The 17,549-nt window shown below is 31.6% G+C and overlaps 1 protein-coding gene across 2 annotated transcripts in view; it reads right to left on the minus strand.

Annotated features, from left to right (window-relative positions):
* The window catches only part of LOC145268184 (codanin-1-like), an 84,085-nt gene that overhangs the window by 53,850 nt on the left and 12,686 nt on the right, over positions 1 to 17,549 (minus strand). The window contains exons 3-9 of one of the 2 annotated variants that reach the window (XM_080123414.1): positions 16,624 to 16,812; positions 13,326 to 13,513; positions 9,555 to 9,644; positions 7,308 to 7,386; positions 5,598 to 5,724; positions 4,130 to 4,242; positions 1,122 to 1,287 (exon numbers count right to left, since the gene is read on the minus strand). In XM_080123414.1, coding sequence (XP_079979540.1) covers positions 1,122 to 1,287; positions 4,130 to 4,242; positions 5,598 to 5,724; positions 7,308 to 7,386; positions 9,555 to 9,644; positions 13,326 to 13,513; positions 16,624 to 16,812 — 952 coding nt within the window. Of the gene's footprint in view, positions 1 to 1,121; positions 1,288 to 4,129; positions 4,243 to 5,597; positions 5,725 to 7,307; positions 7,387 to 9,554; positions 9,645 to 13,325; positions 13,514 to 14,006; positions 14,118 to 16,623; positions 16,813 to 17,549 lie in introns of those variants that run through there. The other variant, XM_080123415.1, reaches the window with a different exon arrangement.

The following is a 17,549-nucleotide window of genomic DNA, read 5'->3' on the forward strand; positions in this document are numbered from 1 at the left end:
AATAGCGGTTTCAATCCTAACCAAAAAAGCCGGCCAGAGGTTTACTTGGCCAAAACGTGGTGAGACGACAACTACGGATGGCAGTGATTACTGAGAATACAGTTAGGAGATTCGAAGTTCCTATCCGTCGCGGTTACCACCTGACGAAGGCCAGAGGAATAGTTGGTCGAAACGTTGTGAAAAACAACAACTAATAAAAGATGAAAACAACAACTAATAAAGATGAGAATAATAGTCCGAAATGAAAATAAAATTAAGTTATATGGCTTCAGCTTTGATTTCCAGTCTAGGCATATACTTTGTTGGAAATGTATTATTTACTTTTAATACATTACTGATTCTATAGATGGACCATAGTTTCATTGGCACAGAAGGACTTTAGAAAAAAAAACTTAGTCTGTATTAACTCCTCAGCATCTTACAAAATCAAGAGCAATAAAAAAAAAATAAAAAAATCTGGCAACCATCACCATCTATCAACATCCAGTGTTTCATTTTATGCCATATCTTGTTTTATATAACTAGAAAGCATTTTTGAAAAATATTGCTTTTAAATACATTTTATCAATATAATTATCAATGAATTTAAAATGTTCCGATTTGTTTAAAAATAAAAAAAAAATAAAAAAATTTTTTTCCCTTCATTAATAAAATCAAGATACATTTTCAACAGACTAACTATCCTCGGTCAATGTTTATCTCCAGTTAAATTAAACCCAGAAAAAAAAAATAAACAAAAATAATGTTATGTTCATTTCACTTATCTCTCTTTCAAAGAAAACCAATGAAATAAATTCCTGGCTGCTACCTTATATATATATATATATTTCATTAAAAGTTCCTATTTACTTTCATCTCCAAAAAGGCCAAGTTAGGCACATAGTCAGTGGGGAAAAAAAAAAATCTAGCTTCCCAAAAAGGAGAATTCTGGATTGGAAGAAAAAATAAGAAGTGTCTCAGTCTAAAAGGATTTTTCCTTCACTGACTGAAATCAGAATGATCAAAGAGTAGTATCAGAACAGATACTACTCTATGTTCATAGCCAAAAGGTCGACATTAAAAACTGAAATGGAATTATTACTTAGATATGCCAAGAAAGGGATAAATAAAATTATACTCACAGTTATAAGTTGTGAAATAAAAAGTTTGGCTAAATGCCAGTAATTGGCCAATTCCATCTCCGGAGAGAATGTCAGGTGGATTTTTCGATCTAAAGCTCCTCGAAAAGTCCACTGAGGTTTTTCGTGGCAGTCTTTCCACTCGCGAATAAGTTCATAAAAAGAATCTCTGCAAGGAAATCAAAATAAAGAATTCAGCAGTTAAAATTACATATTAAAACCATAGCTGTACATAGACAGCGTTGGTCACAAGTTTTTATTTTCATAATCCTCACACACATTTGCTTTTAAGTCACAAATTTTTTATTTATTGTTAAATTTATGAATAACTTTTTGGCAGCCAACCTATAAACCATTCCAATATGAAACTATGTTAAAATGTAATCGAACATAATTCCCTTGTTCACCTTTTTTCATGACTTTGGTGAGAGTCAAGATTAGAAGACCTTTCTTTTTTCTAATATATACTGACGAAATAAACCTGTCTAAATAGACATTACATCAGTACAATATCACTATCATGGCAATGTTGGGGCTAATAAATTACAATTATCATATTTATAATACTTAAATATTTTATAAGAATTTTTTCTTATTAATTACATTAAGAATATATTAGAAATGTACTTTAATTTTAATATCAAATACTTGTTTATTGGTTTACGCATTCAAAATACAGAACAATTAAACTATATACAAGTTTCATTTGTTTTCTAAGAGAAATTTTAAGTTGGTCATCTTTGAATTTACGCTTTAGATTTTAAATTTCATCATAGTTAATGTCTCAATAATGCATAGATTACAAAAGTTAGGTCAGTTGACATGATCTAACCTTCCTAATAACGAATCACTCTAAAATCATACTGGCCTTAGTCCGGACAAGACGAAGACTATAGATAAGAGAAAAACAGTAGGAAAAGATTTCCACAATTCTGCATCTCTTGGAAAGAAGCTACTGGATTAGAAAGCTGTACCACAATGAGGTATAAAAAAAAAAGTGAAAAACTTTAACAAACCATCCTGCCTTATATTCTAGTGTTCCTATGTTGATGAAACTGTTAATTATCTGATTATTCCTTTTTCTTCATCTAAAGGTCATTCAGATGAATACAGATGGAGTTATGCTGCTACAAAATGGCTCTCTCCAACAGGCGTCTCACATCATCCCCAACTCTACAAACTCAAGAAAGTTATATTCCATTAAACTCAATATTTGTTTGTTTGTTTTTTTACAATTTTTTCCCCTCTATAATGTTCTTTCTTTATAATAAAGTTGTTTTCCACTATTCCATTAACCAGTATAGCTTTCTAATCTAAACTTGCATATACAAATTTGTTTCAGCATTCATTTAGGCCAATTCTTGATGCATTTTCAGAAAATAAGCATTCATATTGTTAGTTTTCAATAGATTTTACACTTTTTCTTGCCAAGCAGTTTCTCCGGAAATTGTCATCTATTATACAGAAGGTCACAAGAACTTTTCACTCTCATTTCTTACCACTATCAAACACGTTGACTGGGAACAGCATAGAATCAGTTTTTTTTTTCTTGAGCACAGAACCAAACCCTTCAAGTACACATGTTGTTTGGGGGGGGGTCCAAATGGAATATACAAATACTGTGATAAGGGCCACATTTATATGGAATATCTTCAGTGGAGAATTGTGCAAACTTTTGTTCATATTACTTAAATTTTTACATGTTGGTTCAGTTCGGTTTCTTGGCCTATCAACAGCTGCATGGTCATTTGCATGTTGGTCCAGTCAGGAAAATAGGGAGCAAGGAGAACACAGGCATCGTTGTGATGTTTGGATGTGTGACTATAGAGAATGACAATCTGGATCTTTCTTTTAGATAAGATGAATTTGATTATATTAAATATTCGTCCAGTAATATTGTATGATCAACTTTCCTGAGAAGACATTCATGGCAGACTTTGTCAAAGAACTTACACAGATATATTAAGTAGTATCAGTCTAGTTTCACCTACTTTATCCAGTATATGGTTGTTAAGACAACTGCAGCAGAACTGGATTGCTTAAGCCTATACTGTTGGTCAGAAAGAAATTTAGCATTTAAAAGGTTGATTAATGATTCATAAATTTTAGACACGAGTGGAAGGGGAACTTATGGAGCTCTAATTTTGCAAATCAGTGTTTTTATTTTTTCAGAGTTCTTTGAAACTATTTTCCAGCTATCAGAGAAACAAGATACAAAGTATTTGTTAGTTTGTTGAAACTAAAGGTCATCTCAGCAGAGCATTTTTTAGAGGATAAAAATTAGTACCAGAATAATAGCAGAAACTCGCCATGATGGCAAGAATAAGATCTGGGTAATACGCTCTGGAGGGGGGGGGGGGGGTTTAATGATATATAGGATACTGGGAGGAGTTTCCATAATGGAAAATTCGGGAGAGAAATTGGTGGTGTCTCTTTTGAGTCTAAAGTGTTTGTACAAACATCATGCTGGGAATTGTTTACCGCATTATTGTAGATTTTCCAGAAATCGCAAATCTTATGTCCAGTCTTTTGTCCAAGAGTTACTGATAAACAGAAAATGACTTTCCTCTCTCGACCACCACTCATCTCATTTCCAACTGTCTTTTGTGTTTCTTGGTTAATCATTTCTAACTATTGTCATGACTTCTTTTTTTTTTTAATTTCCAACAACTTTCCTTTTTTATGAATCATTTCCTATTTCTCTTGGAGGGAGGGGAGGCGTTCATAGTATCACAGTAGCTGACTTATGGCAGTTAAAATGTTTAGATGTTGCTGGCTATACAGAACAAAGTGAACCATTTGTTCTGATGCAGAAATTCTACAGTAATTTAGAATTTTCACGTCAGAGAAAATACTTCTATGCTTGCTTTCACTCAATAAGGAATATTTGTAAATTTGTATCACTAAACATTAGCTTCCTTTACAAGTAGACATAAACAAAATGTTTATCTCAAACAGTATAAATTATTATCATCCGTTTAAATTTAATTTTTTTTTAAATGATAAATTACCTTTGTGCTCGAAACATTGAAAAAGATTTTGGGGTTGGGAAATTATTTCGATTATCTGTTTCTGCTTGGAATGAGACACCACCAATTGAGGAGCGTGGCAAAAGAAGAGAAGTCTGAAAATAGAAAAAAAAATAATTAAACACAGATATAACCACATTATGCTTGTAACCCAATTGGGGTTAAAACCTTGACCAGTTTTCATTAATGAAAATTTTTTTTTGCTCGATAGCAACGCTTAAAATAGCTACAAAATCTTCAAACAAAAGTATTAAATTCATCCAAAAGATTCGTATTACAGTTTTCCTTTTTCTATATTAGTTGCCTTATCAAGACTTGAGAGTAAAATAAAAATTATATGCTTCTCAACTTTTATATGCTACCTTTTCAAATATGTACTATTTTGGCTGTTCGAAGTTCAGTCATTTGGTTCATAGTGATTAATATTTCTATAACTCGGACATAAGTTTAATCATAAAACTGAACTGTTAAATAGATTATTAACTATAAATAAATGCCATTTATTAACAATTTAATTAATGATATACAAATAAACTATTTTAATTTATATATATATATATAATTTTTAGCTGTCCCAATAACAAAATTAAATAGATAGTAGTTTTTTTTTTTGTTTTGTTTTTTAACGCAGAAAATATCCAACTGTCTAAAATAAGAATTCAGAATAAGAAAAAATTAAAATTGCCGCAGTCAAGACAATCACACCTCTTGCCAAGGATAGGACAGATATTACGTTGATAATAAAGGCAGAGAAATTGGTGAAAACAAAGTTGAATTGAGCAGCAGGATTTTGCTGCAAAATGCTTCTTACACATCAAGTAATAAGCTAATAGTGTTGCACAGAAAATTATAAGACCAATCAAAACATCATAAAAAGTTCTTGTTTTTCATGAGGTTCAAGTAAAGTCAAATATAAATTAAATTCTAATAATAATTATGTTTCATTTTTAATTCATAATCTGGGGTTAAAAGTGGTACCCCTAATCTTATTATTCAATATTTCCACTTGAGTGTGCAGGGTGGTGTTTTGGGAACCAAAAATTCATAGATTAAATATCATTTATAAAAAGCTGAATAAATTCCTCATTGCTAATCATGGTTTGGTTGTTTTTTTTTTGTTACTGCATATAAACTCTGACAATTATTTAATGCTGAATCCAGTCAATTTGTTTTTATGCATAAAGTTATTTATATCTTCATATATTTATGCATATGGTGTTTGGTTTGATTGTTTTGTAGATGAAAATTGATGTTTTCGTTTTTGATTTTACAGAATACGATTGGATTTTATAAAGGAAAAAGAGATGAAAAAAGAAAATACAGTAACATCAATATTCAGCACAGTTTTGGTCAGGAAAGCAGCATCTTCTGACAGTCGGATCTGATAGCACCAGTATATTGTTAACCAAGAATAGCAGAACAGTTAAACACTTTTAACAATTAATCTCACCTGTGGAGAAGAATTTAGGCTTTCCTGGAACTTGCATAAGTTCCTTTTCAATAGAGGTGAAAAGCATTCTACCCTCGGGTTATCAACAAGTAATCTCAGTACAGCTGGGCCCAAAGATGGTAACAACCTGCAAAGAAAAAGCAACGAGATTAATTCTGTTCATACACTGTCATTTTTGTTTTTTTTACAATATCTATTTAAATGAGTTAACTCTACGTCTCCCCCATTCTTACATGTGAATATCAGATTTTTGTTTTTTTTACAATATCTATTTAAATGAGTTAACTCTACGCCTCCCCCATTCTTACATGTGAATATAAGATTTTTGTTTTTTTTTACAATATCTATTTAAATGAGTTAACTCTACGTCTCCCCCATTCTTACATGTGAATATCAGATTTTTGTTTTTTTTACAATATCTATTTAAATGAGTTAACTCTACGCCTCCCCCATTCTTACATGTGAATATCAGATTTTTGTTTTTTTTACAATATCTATTTAAATGAGTTAACTCTACGCCTCCCCCATTCTTACATGTGAATATAAGATTTTTGTTTTTTTTTACAATATCTATTTAAATGAGTTAACTCTACGTCTCCCCCATTCTTACATGTGAATATAAGATTTTTGTTTTTTTTAGAATATCTATTTAAATGAGTTAACTCTACGTCTCCCCCATTCTTACATGTGAATATAAGATTTTTGTTTTTTTTACAATATCTATTTAAATGAGTTAACTCTACGCCTCCCCCATTCTTACATGTGAATATCAGATTTTTGTTTTTTTTACAATATCTATTTAAATGAGTTAACTCTACGCCTCCCCCATTCTTACATGTGAATATAAGATTTTTGAAGATCCAAAACATAATTTTATGCAATTAATTTTCTGCCGAAACTTGTTCGTGGGGTTTGGTTTAGGTTGTTTTATGGCATATCAATCCTTTTTGGGTTATTTTCGTAAAAGTTCTTACGCTTCAAGTTCTTTATATCTTTAAATATTTATTCATGGGGTTTGGTTTGGTTTGGTTGTAGAGGAAAACTCAGTTTTGTTTTGGAGAAAAAGGAAAAAAACAAACCAAAAACAATAACATTAATGTTTGGTGCAATTTTGGTCGGGAAGCTAGTATCTTTAGACAGCCTAAACTAGTAGCACCAGACGATGATATAGAATAACAAGGAGTGTTCAATCATGTTAGCCCAGCTGCTGATCAAAGAGTGGTACTAAAACTATATATCAACATAGATGACTAATCCACACATAATTGTACGAATAAACATAAATATGCTCTAACAAAGTGGAGCACTGTTATTTGTTGATATATTCGGCAAAATGTTATTAAATAATTGAATAAAGCTTTGGAAAATTTTTCAATTTTCGGAATAGTCAACAATGTATATTAGCTATGTGAGATTCTTGTTCCATTTTTATTTTTTAATTATGGAGAAAAAAAAACATGGAACTAATATTGACCGAAAATACTAAATGGACTATTCACACACATCAATCACCAATTATGTGTATATACAAGAATTAATAAGTTATACTGTTTTGATTGTCAGTATTTATGAAATGCAGGATACCTTTTGTAGCTGAATTGCCATAAGCACACTTTCATATTATTATGTATGTAATTCAATTTCTAATTGAAAACATCTTTCATTTTATAGACTTATTTAAAAGAAGAAATGATTTAGTAATAAACTTACCATGAAAGTTTTTCAAGGACTTTTGAACTAAAATATACAACATTATGAACAGATTGCAAAAAGTTTTGTCCAACACAATCTGTAAATTAAATTTTAAAAAGAAAAAAAAAAAGGAAAAAAAAAAAAAAAATTATCAAAAGTACTTTTAATGTCTGGAAAATAAAAAAATAAAATAAATAAAATCAAAATAAAATAAAATGGAATAGTCATTGGAGAAAAATGAGGAGGGAACTGCTTTAAAACATAAGCTTGTTCATAATTCCTCTTACATTGAAAAAACAAAATTAAAACTGTATGATGTACATATTCGTGACAGAAGGAAAAATCATGAAAGTTAACTATGTAGTTTTATTTTCATAAAGAAAATCTTTTCTAAACAAAATTGAGTTAAATGCGTTAAGAATGGATTTCTAAAATCTCACATGTTTGAATTATTTGGATTATTTTCCTTGTTCCTTCAGTTTTCAAGATGGACTCATGATGTTGTCAATGTTCGTTTAGCCACAAAATTTTCTTTTCTTTATAAAGATAAAAGTACTTGATAAATTTACATGATTTTGGGTGTATGATATTTGCTTTTTGTCATGTGTACATACACCATACAGAGTTTTCTTTAGTTTTGGTTTTTAATATAGGGGAAATCCTGGACAAAACCCATTATTATATTTGAGTTTGAGGTGTAAAACCCCTGTTTAGCAGTAATAGTGATAGCAGCAAAACAAATACTCAATTCTGATTGGTTAATTTTTATAAAATTACTTTATTTACCAAAATTAATATATAGAGTGATTCTGGAAGCCAAGCACCTGTTTTGTAATGGCTATTTAAGCAATACCCAAAACCAGTCAGTAGTGAAACTTGCCACATGAACCCTTGTCAGTTACAACCCTGTCTAATAAACTACTACTAAACTCCTTACAGATAAAACCAATTCTAACCTTGGATGCTAGGTCATAGATGATACAAGAAAATGCATAAACTTACTTCCACGGCTTAAAGGCCATTCAAGAATCGTGCAGAAATCCATTTATTTAAGAGGACAGCCCAAAAAGAACTTGGACTTGAAAACAACCGTATTATACTCAGCTGAGAAGCAGCCAGTTCTAGGAAAGAAATTTTGCTCATGAAAAGCTTATTATTCAGCCTACAGCTATTCCTCACACATTTTCAGACGTTTCTATGACAACACTTGCATCAGAAAATAAAGGCTGCTCCTGCTGATAAGAAATTCCAAAACTTTCATTTTGATTTTGATGCACAAATACTGACTTTTTCTTGAGACTCACTCTTACTTGGCTTTTAAATTAAGCTTATAAATTTCAATATTTTTTATGAATTGTTTCATCATTGATTGATATTGTTTTCCCTCTACAAATAATCCTAGATGTGAGTGGTCAATGAGAAAAAATATGAAATCAAAATGAATTTTCCAACTTGAGTTATACTCTTCTTCTCCACCTTTCAATTTCCCAATCTGTAGAGTTGATAGAAACAAAAGGATATAAATAAATAATAACAATTACTTAACCTACCACAGGTCCTAGTGATAATTCTCTTAACCCAAAGTTCAAGTAGTAAGCCCTTCCCCAAAATAAAAAAAAATAAAAAATTATCATTAAAATTTTTTTTTTTTTTTTAAATATCTAGACAGCTGTCAAAATCAAAAAATAATTATTTGTTAAGTGTCTGAAAACACTAAAATGGCCCAGAAATGTAGGGGAGGGGAGATCATTTTACTTTAATTTATAATTCTAAAATAATTGTTGGTTGTTATTATTATTTATTTTTTCCTGTTGTGTTAACTTAAAAAAAGGTTTTTTAAATCTGTGTCATTCTTTTTTTTATTGGAGGGAGAAGGGAGTAAATCTACAATAATACAGAACATAATTCTAGTTTATTCTTTTGTTCATATTTGTCCCAATTGTCTTGATTGTAAGTGGTAAAAAAGTTATAACTAAATCAATCTCTGTACAAAATGAATGTCATAACTTATTTGTAGACAAAGATTATAAGAAATTGGAAAATTAAAAAAAAAAAATTTTTTTTTAAATTGACATTTACTATATTATAAATTTAAAATCTTAATAAAATGCACCCATTCCACTTAAAATGGTTAATAAAAAAGGTGTGTAGGATCAATAAAAACTGGATCTTTATTGTTTTTAATCTTTTATTATTTTCTGGAGGTTAAAAGAAACGATAAAAAATTAGGATTCAAAATATACAAATTAATTGAAAATCCCTTACCAGAGTCATCAATATCTTCTTTGGTACATCTGACAACCAACAATTGCATTAAGAAAAATATTTCTACTGTAAAATTGGGGAACAGTGAAGCTAGAAAAAGAGAAGAGATAAAAATATTTTTAATGAGAAAAAAAATAAAAATAAAAAAAATAAAAGAAACAGTAAAGCTAGACAAGAAAAATTATTTTGGAGAAAATTATTTTCAGTATAAAACTTATAGTTAAGTTGAGAAATAAGTATTGACTATTTTGGGGGAGGGGGGTTCTTGATTTTCTTTACACTCAAATTTTATCAAAATAACACAAAAAATTACTAAATTAAAAAAAAATTAATAGCTAATTATTTTCAAATATGCAAATAGATGCATAAAACCAATATGCAAATAGATGCATAAATTACAATTATAAGTGTGGAATAGCAAATATTAAATTTACAAATTTATACATCTAAATTACAATACATACTATACTATATTATCGTTAAAATTTAGCAAATTTAAAATTATTAGTTAATTAATAATTAACAAGATCAGAATATGTTGGAAGTCTTTTAGAAATTAACTTCGTAACTTATCTCTGGACAGATCTTTATACCTTTCTCTCTTATAAAAATGAAAACTTATTGTGAAGGACATGTGCACTGTTCAAAAAGCAATAGATCATGTAGCTCTCTCGGAGGCCATGAAATATTTTCAAGATTTACAAAACCAAATTTGGAAAATAATGGGAGGAAGGAGATATATAATGACAGAAATTATACAATACAAAATATAAATGTAGAATAGTGTAGACTTTTAATTTAATTATCCATTGTGTATGAAACAGCAGCAGAGTTAAAACCTAGTGATATTTGAACTAGGACCCCAGAACTGAGTTAACTTACGCTTGCACTGGAATGTACTGTATTGAATAAATGATATGATGATTTTGCTCATTTGAAATTAGTGCACTACATCATTATTCTAAAAAGTGAAAACTTCAGATTAAAATCAAATCAATATAATAGCCACAATTTTTCACATTTAAAATTTAATAATGATTAAATTATTCATTAATCATCTTTTAATTTTAACATCAGTTATAAACCAAATAAAGTCTACAAAATTCTAACTAAAATTTAAATTTGATAATTGCACTTTTCAGTGGCTTTTTCTCTTCTCATTTCTATCATCCTCCTCTTTCTACTTTTTATCCCCTTCTTCGTTATTTAAATGTATTTGGTGACTTTAATGCTCACCACAAAAACTGGCTTGGATTATCTACTCACACAGATGCAGCGGGCAGAACAACTCATAGTTTTGCTATATCTCACTCCCTATCACAAATGGTTACGTTTCCAACCCGTTTCCCTGACCAGTAAGAACAACAAGCATCACTTCTAGATCTGTTTCTGACGACAGTTCCCGAGGATTGTACAACAAATGCTGACAGCCCACTCGGGAATGCTGACCATGCAGTGATAAAGGTAGAAATTGCCCTAAATTCTAGACCCAAAACTGAAGAGCCAGTGCTCAAAACAACGAGATATTATAAAAAGGCTGACTGGGAAGCCATCAGAGATCTTATCAGAGATGCCCCATGGGGAAATATTTTTTCTCTTCCTGCTGAACAGTTCGCAAATGAGACCACTGAATGGTTCAAAACAGCAATGGAAGCACATGTTCCCATGCGGAAATTTTATAGCAAGCCTCACTCTTCCCAATGGTTTACTTTGACTTGCGCAACTGCCATTACTCAAAGGCAGCATGCATACCGCAGATTTAACCGACATAAGTCCAGTTCAAACAAACAGAAGTATATAGAAGCTAGAAGTAACGTTAAGAAAGAAATAGCGACAGCTAAGAGAGAATTTACTGAAACCACTAAAAAACGCATCGAAGCACAAAAATTAGGAACTCGTGACTTCTGGAAAATCTACAACAGTGTAGTAAATAATGGGCAATCAACAATTCCCCCACTAACCAACAATCACGAGGTTGTCTCCTCAGCAACCGACAAGGCTAACATGCTTGCCAGCCGGTTTGCCTCGAACTCTACACTGGACCCTACCAACCACCCCCTGCCTGACTTTCCTTTGCGGACAGACGCCACACTAGACGATCTAAAAATCACCCCTGCTATCATAAAAAACCTTGACACTTCAAAAGCATGTGGACCTGATCTCATCCCAGCTGTGCTATTAAAAAAGTGCTCAGCCAAAGTAGTTCCAGTTCTCTCCAAACTCTACAACAAATGCCTTAATGAATCATGCTTTCCGGGCTGTTCGAAAACTGCTTCTGTGGTACCAATATTCAAGAATTCTGGCGAAAGAACTGACCCATCAAATTATCGCCCCATTAGCCTCCTCCCACTTTTCGCCAAAATATTTGAGACCATAATTAACCATGCTCTAGTCCGGCACCTTACAGATGCTAAACTTCTGACTGACAAACAATATGGATTTAGACATGCCCGTTCCACAGCTGACATCCTAACTGTAATCTCTGAACGTATATACCATTCACTGGACAAAGCGGTAACTCTAGATATATCTAAGGCTTTTGACAGGGTATGGCACAAGGGTCTCCTCAGGAAAATTAAATCATACGGTATCACTGGTAGAATACTTAACATAATTAAATCCTTCTTACTTAGATAAGAGAAAAATCCAGGTTGTCCTCGACGGTCGTACGTCTAAACAGTGTGATATAAATGTGGGAGTGCCTCAGGGATCTATCCTTGGACCTCTATTGTTCCTAAAATTTATTAATGACCTCCCCGACAAAACTGCCTCTGAAATGGGTATATATGCTGATGACACCACACTCTATAACAGGCATGACAGGAAAACAAATGAAATGGCAAAAACACTAGAGGATGACCTCCAATCTCTAGTGGAATGGGGACAAAAATGGATGGTCACATTCAATGCTGCCAAGACTAAACTGGTTTCCTTCAATAATTACAAGAAACCTTCTCTGCCACCAATAGCAATGGCCAGTGACTCCCTGTCTGAGAGTACATCTTTCAAACTGCTTGGCCTAACGTTCACAGGAAACATGAGTTGAAACAATTATATTGAAAACATTGCCAGGGCCGCTGCTAAAAAAGTAGACTCTCTACCGTGCTAGAAAACTGCTGACATCTGAAAGTATCCTGTACCTCTATAAGGCCCATGTATGGAGTATTGTTGTCACATTTGGGCTGGTGCATCTGCTATTAGTCTCTCGCTCCTAGACAAGGTTCAAAAAAGAGTCGCCAATCTGATAGGCCCTGAACTGTCATCTAAGCTTCAGCCTCTGTCCCATCGATGAAATATTGCATCCCTCTGCCTGTTCTACAAGTATTTTAATGGTGAATGCTCTGACGAACTGCAGACACTTGTGCCCCCACGACGTAGACACCCTCGACAAACCCAACAGGCAGCTAAATCCCACCCCCACACAGTAGAGATCCCTAGATGTAAAAGATCTTTTTACTCCGGTAGTTTCTTCCCCAGAACCGCTAGACTCTGGAATTCCATTCCAAGTTCCTGCTTCCCCAACTGTACTGACATGCAGAAGTTCAAGTGCAACGTGAACCGACGTCTTGATGCCCAAATCCCAACATAGTGTCCCAGTAGTTGCTGCCCCTGATAGTAGCCCCCTACACCAAAGTGCCAATGCGCCTTGTTTGGGGTGAAAATGTAATTAAAAAAAAAAAAAAAGACATAAGGAAAATAGACGATTAAATATTAGAGTGTAAAGACAATTTAAAAATATCTGAAAACATTTGATCAAAAATGCATATTTACCATGAAAACATTCAGAGTAAAGTTCTATTAAAACATGTAATTCCTCATGATGCGTGACAGAAGAAACTCTTACTTCAGCAGAATCTTTTACGTCAATATTTGGTTTATTAGAAAAAGGATTATTTTTGGATGGAGAAACATTCCAATTATTTGAAGACTCAAAAATCTGACTTCTTTCCATGCGCAAACTGAAAAAAAAACAAGTTTTAAAAGTTATATATAGAAAATACTGAATTTCAAAGGTTGTTTGCTTCTTGAGGTAAAAATCCTCAGCAATTTAAAGTTTTATCCTATGAAAAATTATTGTGCAGAAATGTAATATTTTAAAGTTTGATAAAAATAAAAAAAAGCCCATTTTTCTTTTAATTTCAAATTTTGCAGATTTTCTCAACCATTTCAAAGACCAAATCAGGATTTTAAAGTGCAGGTTTTGATCTAAAAGTAGCAATACACATGAAAAAATTGAAATAGCTTAAAATATTTCAATATTGGTATCTATAGAAAGAGCTTGATGAGCTAAGAAAGAATCTTTAAAAATTTTTAAATCCAATTAAAATTAAGGAAGTTATGACTATTTTTGTGCCCTGCATGTTTGGATATTTTTCCCTCTTTAAGACCATATGCGTTTTGTCACATTTTTTACACTAATTTTTCAGTAAAAATGCTATATCATTTGCTCACATTTACTGGTGGATGCTGGCTTCCTTTCTCAGTCTGTGTCTGTTAACATTGTTCAGTATCAGTCTCCATTGGACTGCTTTTAAATGAAATTGTCTTCAATGGGGAGCACTGGTGGTTATTAGTGTTTTTAGGCGGTTACTTGCATTTGGTCATTGTTGATCACTATTGATCATGACCAGTGTCAATCCGCATTTGACTGCTTTGAAATGAAATGGTCTGTCTTCAATATTCATGCACTGTCATCCATTGTATGGTAGTGTCACTGTTGGACACTGACAACCAAGATGGTGACTGACATTGAATTTTAGGTGATTACTGTCACTATTGGGCAGTGGCAGTCAGTGGTAGGTTGGCAGTGGGCAGGAGTGGCGGTCAGTGGTAGTTTGGCAGTGAGCAGGAGTGGCGGTCAGTGGTAGTTTGGTAGTGGGCAGGAGTGGCGGTTAGTGGTAGGTTGGCAGTGGGTGAGAGTGGCAGGCACTGCCGTTTTGAACTGATTGTTACTGTTTTAGGCGGTAACTGTAGTCTTGATGTGAATAATTAACTTAAATATAACGATAGATTTATTTAATGAAAAATGGAGAAACTGTATTTTATTAAGAAAGGTGTGTTGTTTCCTGTGTATTTTTGTTTAAGAAACAACACCCAGGTATTGTCTATTGATTAAGATCTTGCTTTAAAATGAGTTCATTCTCTATGTTTATGCAATATATTTTCTTTAAGGCATTTAAGAAAAACTATTGACTAATGTAAGCTGTTGCAAGGTATAAATGAATACATGTATAAAAATAAAAAAAGACTGTCAATGTGGCCTAGCAGAACAAAGGAAGGATTACCTTAAGAAAGTTGATTGCTAGGGGTATTAGGGTACGGTTAGAAGGAATGTCAAGTAAATATGTCACAGGCAAATAATTTTCCATGTTTTATCTAATATCTTTAAGTGTCTCCATTTATTTACTTTTTACATAAGACACATGACACAATAAATGTTGGAAATCAAGAGAATAAGGAAATAACAGAATGTAAGAAAACAACCAATGAAATCGCTTGTAAAGTCAAGTGACAATTGTAAAAGGGGAGGAGCTGGTTATTATATTATTCGAAAATAAAATGTGTTGAAAAGAAAAAAACAGTCACGAATAAAATGAAATAATCTTGGTCATTGGTGGCAAGGTATTGCTATGAAATGACCTTGATGTATGATGGGAATGTATGAGGAGAAAATCTTGAAGTATTGTGCTACCCCCTCTATATGTGTTGTTTAGGTGTGTGGATTTTTCTGGAATTTATAGAGGAAAATACGATACTGGCTAAAAGGGAAGCATAATATCCAGAAAACTTGCATCAGATAAAGGGAACTGGTGTGAGGATATTGAATTTTTATGTGTATAAAACTTGCATCAGATAAAGGGAACTGCTGTGAGGATATTGAATTTTTATGTGTCGTCTGCATTTTCAAAGCTATACTGTCTTTTTTGTAGACGGGAAAGATTGTTTTCATTTTATTATAATAGAGATAATGGTACAAATATAATATTTTGTGGTATTCAATCGCAACCATACAAATATAATATTTTGTGGTATTTAATCGCAACCATACAAATATAATATTTTGTGGTATTCAATCGCAACCATACAAATATAATATTTTGTGGTATTCAATCGCAACCATACAAATATAATATTTTGTGGTATTCAATCGCAACCATACAAATATAATATTTTGTGGTATTCAATCGCAACCATACAAATATAATATTTTGTGGTATTCAATCGCAACCATACAAATATAATATTTTGTGGTATTCAATCGCAACCATACAAATATAATATTTTGTGGTATTCAATCGTAACCATACAAATATAATATTTTGTGGTATTCAATCGCAACCATACAAATATAATATTTTGTGGTATTCAATCGCAACCATACAAATATAATATTTTGTGGTATTTAATCGCAGCCATACAAATAGGCATTCATTGGTCTGCTGAGCAAAGAATATATTTACAGCATTTGTTTATGAGAATCAATTTATTCATTAAATAATTTCATTCAATAAAAATCACGATTAAACTTTGTTTTGGTTTCTTTTCTTCCACTTAACAATCGCGTCATTGAATTAAACAATCACACATACAGATGACCAAAACTGACAAATTCTTTTTCTTATTATTATAATTACTTTTATTATTGTTGCTTATGGTTTCATTATTATTTATAGCATTATTAATAGTGTTAGTATTATTATTTTTATTTTGTTACTTTTATTATTAGAATTATCATTAACATCATTATTATTTTTATTATAGTCATTATTATTATGACTATTATTATTTTTATTATAGTCATTATTATTATGACTATTATTAATATTTTTATTAATTGTTGTCAGTCTTATTATTACTATCTTTATTAGTAAAAACATAAAATTTACTATATTTTGTTAGAAAAAAAAACAAAGAACAAATTAATGTATTTTTTATAAAAATTCCACTCAATATTTTGTAATTTTTGGTATACATTGATATTTTTCACTCATAAATAAATCGATAAATTTTTCTGTTATTTTATTTTTGAACTTTGCATGTATCTCAATATGAATAAGCACCATTTTACCTTAAGAGCTCCTTCTCCATAAATTTTGCAGATATATCACTCTTTTGGATATTTTCTTGATTTCGACTAAAAATTTCATTTGTGGTTCCAGTTTTACTTTTAGGCATTTGTAGAAAAGCTTCGTTTTGTTTACGCTCCATTCCAGCTTGAACAGGAGTTGGCTTGATTCTTCTTGAGGGCTTTATTTCACTGAAAGATAAAAAGAAATTATACTTTTAAATTAAAGTAAACAAAGTAAAAGAGGTGAGAGTAGCTGAGTAGAATCAAATTTGAAACGGCTTAACATAAATATTTCAGCATTTTAAATAGAAATGATGTCTGTATAGTAATTATAATCAAGAATACTTGTATTGATAATTTTAATGGACACTTGGAGGACTCATTAGCTGAAATGTGAAAATAACCAAAATGGAGATTTCACCTTTTGAAAAAATACCTGCATCAGTTTCTCATACATATACATACACCATCACAAACTTACACAAAAGCATTGAAACTTTTTAAAAAATCTTATAAAAAAAAAAAAACAAAGAAAAAAAAAGTGTTTTTTTTTTTTTTTCATCCGTCAGAATGACGAGGACCATCTGATCATCCTGTAGGGTAAGGTGGGGGAGTCATCAACGAAGATGGCTGATAAACCCAATCTTTAATAGATAAGTTCTACTGCAGTGAGAACAGGTAATGGTAACAGAATACTACCCCAATATTTCCACATTATATGGCCTCTACAAAACTCACAAGCCAAACATCCCTGTGCGTGTGATATCTGGTACCAGTAACACCATGCACACAAATACAAGAGCAATAGCCAATATTCTGACCCCACTAAAAGGCACTATCAATACTTTCCATATAAGAAAAACATAAGAGCTTACTAAGCAAAATAAAAAAAAAAATCTACGTAAAAAAACTATAAACACTTTAGA

This window comes from Euprymna scolopes, chromosome 43 (genome assembly GCF_053919585.1).
Source record: "Euprymna scolopes isolate OS-2025 chromosome 43, ASM5391958v1, whole genome shotgun sequence".
NCBI lineage: Eukaryota > Metazoa > Mollusca > Cephalopoda > Sepiida > Sepiolidae > Euprymna > Euprymna scolopes.